General features: G+C 39.9%; 1 protein-coding gene across 1 annotated transcript in view; it reads right to left on the bottom strand.

The window, feature by feature from the left end:
• Positions 1 to 2,896: 2,896 nt before the first annotated feature.
• The window catches only part of LOC103356268 (lactase-phlorizin hydrolase-like), an 86,407-nt gene continuing 81,176 nt past the window's right edge, over positions 2,897 to 8,127 (bottom strand). Inside the window, exons 10-19 of the mRNA XM_008280354.1 lie at positions 7,914 to 8,120; positions 7,403 to 7,671; positions 6,965 to 7,255; positions 6,364 to 6,562; positions 5,750 to 5,940; positions 5,489 to 5,595; positions 5,079 to 5,210; positions 4,613 to 4,836; positions 4,181 to 4,417; positions 2,897 to 2,967 (exon numbers count right to left, since the gene is read on the bottom strand). Coding sequence (XP_008278576.1) covers positions 2,897 to 2,967; positions 4,181 to 4,417; positions 4,613 to 4,836; positions 5,079 to 5,210; positions 5,489 to 5,595; positions 5,750 to 5,940; positions 6,364 to 6,562; positions 6,965 to 7,255; positions 7,403 to 7,671; positions 7,914 to 8,120 — 1,928 coding nt within the window. The remainder of the gene's footprint in view (positions 2,968 to 4,180; positions 4,418 to 4,612; positions 4,837 to 5,078; positions 5,211 to 5,488; positions 5,596 to 5,749; positions 5,941 to 6,363; positions 6,563 to 6,964; positions 7,256 to 7,402; positions 7,672 to 7,913; positions 8,121 to 8,127) is intronic.

The following is an 8,127-nucleotide window of genomic DNA, read 5'->3' as shown; positions in this document are numbered from 1 at the left end:
ATCTATCTATCTATCTATCTATCTATCTATCTATCTATCTATCTATCTATCTATCTAAAGGGCCAGCTGTACCATTTACTTTAATAATGGAAAATTACTGTATTTTCAAGAGACTTTTTCTATTATCATCATCATCATCATTATAATCATTAATATAATTAGTAAGAATAATAACAATAATGATGAAATTGCTCCATTTTTTATTTTTTTAAATTTCAAGTGTATCACAGCATTGTACTGATTTAATTCAACACACTCTGCCCACAGTCTTTCATGTTTTCTTTACTGCACATGCAATTATTTAAGTCTAACGTAACAGCTATACTTCGTCTGTATGTGTGGCATCGCGTACAAGTGCATATAATCCAGATCAGCAATCATTCATGTATGTTCAAGTCATCAAACTTTCATGGAAGTTAATCAACTTGACCTAAAAACATTTCATATGAAACTATGAGTGAATATGTTTTCCTGCCACTCTGACTCATACCCCATCCTGACAGACTGTGGGGTTTCAGATATTGACCAGACCCCTTGTTGATCAGAGCTGTTGAGGAGCAGGCAGGGAGGAGCATGCAGAACAGACACCCACAGCGCATTAATGCGTACATCCTGTTGAGAAGGCAGGTCACCCTGGAGACCAGATGTAGGTATCCTAGCAGGTGGGAGCAGGGAAGGTTTGTATTTGCCCTGCTAGCCCCTATAAAGCTTGTGTCACTGAGTGGGCATGTAGGGGCATGTCTTGGTTCCACCAAGCTGTCATGGTTTTAGCCAGAGGTCAGTGGCAGTGCATGTTTTTGAAGTTGGGGGTTCAAATCCCTAAAGCACACAGACTCCCTAAAAATGATGCAGGTAAAACAAAAACCCTTCCCCTTCTTTAAGAACTCAGTGGAGCAACTGCCTGTCCAACAGTTTAACCCTGTATACGTGGCCTCAAGCTATCAAATACATAAATAAAGTACTATATTAGTCCCAGTGGGAAACTATGTAAGAATTGCATCAGCATCAAGCCGTCACAGTGTCAGACCTCAGCAAACTTTAGAATTAAATGTACTCCTTATCAGGATCTTAATGACGTTATTTTAGTCAAAATGCTAGAAAGAGTCACATGTATGTATGAAAAATTCTGTTTCTCAAAGTCGACATGCAACAAGCTTCATTGCATGATATCAGTTTTCTTGACATACCGTCTTCATTTTATACACATATTTAGCCGAATCTTACTTTTTAGTTAAATATTAAGGCATAAGAAATGTGAGACTTTCTACATTTTGTTGCCACAGCAGAGTTACAGTCAGTGTCTTCTTGAAAAATTATTTACTGGCGCCATCCAGAGGTCGTTCAGTCACACTGACGAACATGTGAAAACACTATTCATGAAGTCTTTATCTGTCTCTCAAAAAAAAAAATTGCTTGATTAACATTGAATGTCGAAGCAGCATTGGTCACATGACTTTGACAAAGTGGGCGTGACACTCATGGATCCAGAGATTTAGGCACGAAAGACACGGAATCTAAATTTCAAGAACTGAAATTGTGAAAGCTGAATGTAGAGAGGTGACTTTTCAGTGAGGATTGAGAACAATTTCAAAGCAACAGAATTCAATTTCAAACTGTTAGTTTTTGTTTTCAAATTTATTGGAACAGAGCTTCAATTTATATAATACAAATTCAAAAAATATCATTAAGATTCAATGTTACAGTTCAGTTATTCAACTCAAGCAATACAAATTCAAATATAAATCATTGAAATAAAGCACATACAAGTAACTGCACGGCTGTACATGTGAATTAATGTGTGTTAAGTCCCTGCATCAGATGATATTTAAATTATAGACACACATTACAACACTGGCAGAAATGCAAATTATCATTACCTATTACTTTAACATGTATTAAACTATAATTTACAACCACAAAAGAAATTAAATCTCACATTTTGTAACAAAGAAAACATACAAAAAAAACCCCTAAAGTACAACAACAACTTTATTCTGGTTTCTTTCTTTCTGTCCTGGTGGTAAGCAGCACATCTTCACAGCTACTTGTTAAAGAACTCTGACTAATGTAGAGGCCATTTGGCTCCAAATGTTAAAACAACACAGCTCTCCTACATTCTTGAATTAATTATACTTTAAAAAAAAAAAAAACAACAACAAACAAATGCCAAAAACAAAAACAAAACAAAAAAAGCCCAAAACTTTGGCTGGTTTTGACTTTCCTCCAAAGCTTTCCTTACATTCTTTCCATCTTTGCTGCTTCCTTTGATGCTTTCTTTGACTTCTTCTTCTTCTTTTTCGTTTTCACGAGAGAAAATGCAACAATGATGATCCCAATAAGACTTACAAGGAGGAATCCAAACAGGACATAAAGGGACACTTCAGCATCATCAGCTGAAAGCCGCCGACCCAAGAAGTTCACTCTGTCCGTAGAATTACCAGGGCCGGGTGGCGGTACTGTTGAACCTGTTGTGAGAGCAGGATAAGAATCAAGTAAAATGTCATCATTGATCCCTGTTCGGCAAATTTTTACACACAGACTATATCCAGCCTCTGTTTGAAATGGATATATGTTCTGCACACTGTTACAAGTGTTTCTACAGCTGCTTAGAGTACAAACCAACATGGGTTATTCACTTCCTAAATCTGACAGTTACTGCATAAGCTTTAAATATGTGGACCTTGTAAGTGTGCCAATGCAAAGGCACTAAATCACACTTCAAACTATTCTTCGGGCTTGTTCTTATAGATTCCTCCAACACAGTTTTTGGTACGTAACTTGTTCTGCAGCTTTGCGAAAACTCATATTATACATCAAAACATGTGGCTTGATCAGGAATTGTATGTTCTTTTGTTACCAATTGTCATGCAGTTTTTCGGAAATGGGAAGTCAGCTGCTAAACCCATGCCGTCTTTGGAACCATGCACTCTTTGGAGATGCACACATGGATCCTGCTGCTGTCTGATGCTGCAGGTATTAAAAAAGCTCAGAGCAAAATGAGGGTTGCACGGTGGATCGGTGGTTAGTACCGTCGCTTCACAGCTCGAAGATCCCCCGTTAGGACACCTGGGATCTTTTCATGTTGTCTGGCTTCCTCCCACAGTCCAAAAACATGTGATTCTAAATTGTCCATAGGTGTCAATGTGAGTGTGCTTGGTTGTCTGTCTCTAAGTGTGGCCCTGTGATAGACTGGTGACCTGTCCAGGTGAACCTGCCTTCACCCTGCGTTGGCTGTGATAGCCTCCGGCCCTAGTGAGGATTAAGCGGTGTATAAATAACGGATGGAAGCTGTGCATTAAGCACCTCTGTGATGTTTGCGAATATTGGTGCCGAGATGTGAAAAGGTAAATAACTGTACACCGCACCTCTGTTTGTGCGTGTCCCTCAGTCCATGTAAAGGCTCAGTTCACACTGTTGCCGTGTTGACAGTTAAACAGACTTATGGGGTTCAGCATAGTAAGACTGGTGGCGGGACTTTTACAGATAAGAGAACAGGGCGGGTATTCACACATGCGGTCGACCCGTCAGATGAACGGAACAGAGTGCATGTCTGAAAGCGGTTCTAGGGTTGTAGGGAATCACCAAGACAACCAGTGACTCACAGGTGACTGGTTGATTGGAGTCCTTCTTTCTCAGTTTAATATCAAACATGGGGACCTCGATGGACTATGTATGTTGTTGTGTACTCTATAAGCAGGGCATATCTACCAGCAGAGGCAAATCAACACAGCTGCTATTGATGATATTAACAAAGCCTTGATACATGTTCTAATATGTCCCAGATCAATCTCCATAAGCCACAGAATGTTAAGTGGCCCTCCATATCAGTTGGGTCTAAATAAGAGACTTTCCCAGGTAACAGTAGTTTAAGGCTCTATAGTGGCTATATGGTGTTTTTTCCTTAAAAAAGGAACAAGAGTGTAGCAAGGCCAAGGGAAGGAAGTTCACGTATGTGGGCATTCTAAAGTAAAAGCCCCTAGTTAGCTGAAAAAAGTTAACAGGATGCATCAAGGTATGCTACACTGGAAAAATAAAAGCTCTGAAATACGCTGGCTTTTTAGAATAAAATGAACTTATAAAAATTATACCTAATACATAAATATTGCAGGACATATAACCTGGCAGAAGCTACATTGGTGCGCACTCAACATTGCTTTAGACATTTTCAAGTTTATGTTACCTCCATCGTCAGGGATCAAGCACTCATGGGGTCCAAGAGCCGGATCTGGGAAGCCATTGCACTTGATGATGGAAGCATAGCGAAGTGCTGAGTTTTTAGGGCTGCGAGGCAGATTAGGGTCTGAGCGGTTCACAAAGAAAAGACCAAATTGCTCGGCAAAGCCAGCAGCCCACTCAAAGTTGTCCATCAATGACCAGGCTGTGTACGCTTTCAGATCAACTCCATCCAGAAGGCGGGCTGAGACAACAACAGGAATACATTTAACATGCATGCAAGTCAAAAAAAACATACAACCTTGGGTCAGTGAATCTGGATTATTATTTGATGTTGGTCTTTTTGTCTTACAAATCTCTAATTTTAAGAATGCAAAGAATCTAAGCAATAAAGTTCCAATAACTCAGTCTACTCCTTGTTTCGTGTTGACTATCTCACCTTTCAGACCCTGGTTAATGTAGGTTTCGTAGTAGTGGACTCTGAAGACGTCATTCAGGTCCACTACTCCTCGTTCTGAGATCCCATTCTCTGTGACATAGACGGATGGATTTCCATACTCCTCCTTAATAAACTTGAGGAGCCTTCTAAATCCAAATGGAGTGATCTTCAGCCAGAAGGAGCCAGAGCCAATCCAGGTGCGGTCGGAAGTTTGTCTCGTGCCCCTGAATATTGGATTAGACGTCACAGTTTAGGATCACTTCACCATGTAACTCTGGCTTGATTTTTTTGGCCGTCCAATGAAAAAAGTAAACATTTCCAGGCAAATATGTTGTTATTAAAACAGGCCCTTATTTGTGGGTTTAATTTCCTTCTGTGTCACTAATCTTCTGCTCAGGTACTGTAAGGCACAAAAAAACAGAGTAATCAAAAGTTAGCAGAGAGACACTTTATAATTCCAACTGACCTGTCACCTTCATAATCCTGCCGATTTCCTAAATCATAAGGGTATGCAAGAACCGTGGTGTAATGGTTTAAGCCGAAGTAATCGTGAGTCCCGTTGATCCTCGCGATTTCCTCAGGCGTGAACTCCGGAAGCCTATAGTGAAAAAAAAAAAGAGTTTTGCCTTATCCAGGATTTCTCACAAACATTACTATTTGCGACAAAATATATTTATTCACCTGCCAGCAAATACCTTCAGTCTACTTAACCAGATCACAAAGGTTGTTTTGCTGATGTGAACAAATGATGAAAGGATGCATACTGACTGATGTTTTTACACTACACGCAAATGTCTTTGTACACCCTGTGATTGTAACATGATTCACTCAAATTGATTTCTCTGCTTGTGATGGTCTCAACTTTTGTTCATTTACCTTGATTTAGCGAGACCTGCAGCGAGGCTTCTTTCACGAATGGTTGTTTTCATTATTTCGGGATAATCCCCTCTGAAGATGGGATGGGCAAACCAGCCAATAAAGAACTGGAAAAAAAAATGTCCATGTTATGTGATTAGATGAGATGTATTCACTGAACAAGCAGCTGACATCCTGACACGTAAAACCATCTAGTAAACAGTAAAGGTGAAAGAAACGTGTAAAAAGTGTCACTTCGAATGTTGACATCTGCTTTTCTACCTGCAAGTAGCGTCTGGCTGCATCCACATCCTCCTGCTTATATGGATTCCTTGGCTCAGCCCAATCAGAATTGATGGTAATGGAGATGACACCACTCTGCGTTGCTCGATACTTCTCATTGTAGAGATGCCAGGCCTCAGCGTGGGCCTTGATTAGGTTGTGAGCTGCATTGTACTGCTTATTCACAACACCTGAAACATTTGAGATTACAACAGACCACTTATAGCTTCTGTTTTGTGTTGTTTCATTTGTGATATAAAAGTTAAAACCTGTTCTTCCATTCACATAAACTCTTGTTAGTGATGGTATTTTTTTCAGACTGAGCTATTTATCCAGACATTCATGATTTGCCTTCACTTTGGTGATACTTTGGAAATCAAGAGTCCCCAATGATGACATTTTTTAATCTAGTGTCATCATCAGGCCTAACAGAGCTGCTAGCTTGACCGTGGACTAGTAGTCTTTAGTTAGTTGTTGTACTTTTATTGTGTTCCACTGGATTTGTGTGCCAAACAAAATGACTATATTTAGATTTTTACAGCTTTTCACCACAGTAAGTGAATAAAACTGATCAAGGTAGAGAGCCTATAAAGAACAGAAAGTTGCTTGCTTACCTGGAGCAAAGGTCCCATATCCGTAGCCAAGGTTGGCTACAATGTAGGGCTCATTGAGGGTGATCCAGAACTTTACTTTATCTCCAAGTCGGCTGAATAAAACTTCAGCATAGTCTCTGAATCTTTGAACAATGGTTTCATTCTCCCAGCCTCCTACTTTCTGTAGCTCTAATGGAAGATCCCAGTGGTACAGTGTAATCTGAAAAGTCGACAAGAAAAAAACGCATACTACAGTCATAAGTGTGACAAACATTTCACAGCTGATGCAGATTTTATTTTGCTAAGGCAATCTTTTCTTTAAAATAAAAAGTAGTCACTACCACATGAAGCAAATTGCTATTGGACAATTGTGTAGTATTAACCTTCTCTCTCGATGCCACTGGTTTCACCTAAGGAGGTACCAGTTAAATTTTGGCTTTAATGGTTAAGATTTAATAACCCAGTGCAGTCAATTTTGAAATAGTGTAGATGAACGGTTGGTCAATGATGTCAAGAAAGCTGCAAGCAGCAATACTGGAGGCCAAACAATTGGCCCATTCTAAACAGGCACATTTTAAATATACACAGCACTACTTGAATTCATCCTAACAACACTGTGTACCTGGGGCTTAATATTTGCAGCTTTCAAAGCATCCAGTAATCTGTGGTAGTAGTTGAGTCCATCTTCATTGATGTACTTATTAGTGCCATCAGGAAGCACTCTGGGCCAGGACACAGAGAAGCGATAGTGGGACACTTTCAACTTCTTCAGCACTTCAACATCCTCGTCAACCTTGTTGTAACTATCACAAGCAATATCGCCATTGTCGCTGTTGCCCACTCTCAAAGGAGTATGGGCAAACTTGTCCCAGATACTCAGTCCCTTTCCGTGAGCTCTCCAGCTGCCTTCAATCTGAAATGAAAGAAAAGCAGAATTACAAAACCTGTCTTGGTAAACACTCTGTCCATCCCACTCCAGCTCTGCTCAACTCTACTGTGCCATGTTAGTGTAGAGTACTCTGTACTACTGTTGAAACAGATGTGGGATGGTATTGCCTACCTGGTAAGAGGCGCTGGCAGTGCTCCAATAAAAATCTTTTGGAAACTCTCCATAGAGTGTCTTCTCATCATCTGGTAGTGGGAAACCATTGTCCTTCATGACCTGGCTATAAAAAAGACCTGAGTACTTGACTGTCCTTGGTCTTTTTGGGTCATTGAAGTCAACATGGTGCAATCCAAATCCAAAGTTGTATCCACTCTTCCACTCAAAAGAATCCATGAGAGATGTTGCCATGTATCCTTTCACGTTTACACCATCAAGATTTTGAGCTGCATATTATAAGACAGAGAAAACCTAATTAGCAATTAAAATGGATGTCTGCATATATGTAGCCTATAATAACATGTTCTATTGTTTAATTCCACACAATGACCAAACAGGAAGGGGTACTGCATGTATATCTAATTTGTATCACTAGAACTACTGGATATGTCAACCAGTGATTACCTTCAGTATGCTAGAATTTGACCAAATGAAAGTTGACTTCAAACACATGTAACTTGTAACTCACCCTTTAAAGCCTCATCAGCATAGGTTTTGTAGAAAAATACTCTGTCTGTGTCATCAACTGTGATCTCAGTGGTTGTAGCCACTCCATTCTCAGTAACATAAATCTGTGGATTTCCATACTCCTCCTTGATCCAGTTGAGGAGTCGTCTCAAGCCCCATGCCACAGCTCTCTGGTTTTGGATGGCTGTAGCTGGTGAATCACTTTCCTCTGTCTC

Source organism: Stegastes partitus, unplaced genomic scaffold (assembly GCF_000690725.1).
Source record: "Stegastes partitus isolate 25-593 unplaced genomic scaffold, Stegastes_partitus-1.0.2 Scaffold190, whole genome shotgun sequence".
NCBI lineage: Eukaryota > Metazoa > Chordata > Actinopteri > Pomacentridae > Stegastes > Stegastes partitus.
Note: the sequence above shows the minus strand (reverse complement) of the source record. Positions and strands in the feature narration are given on the sequence as shown.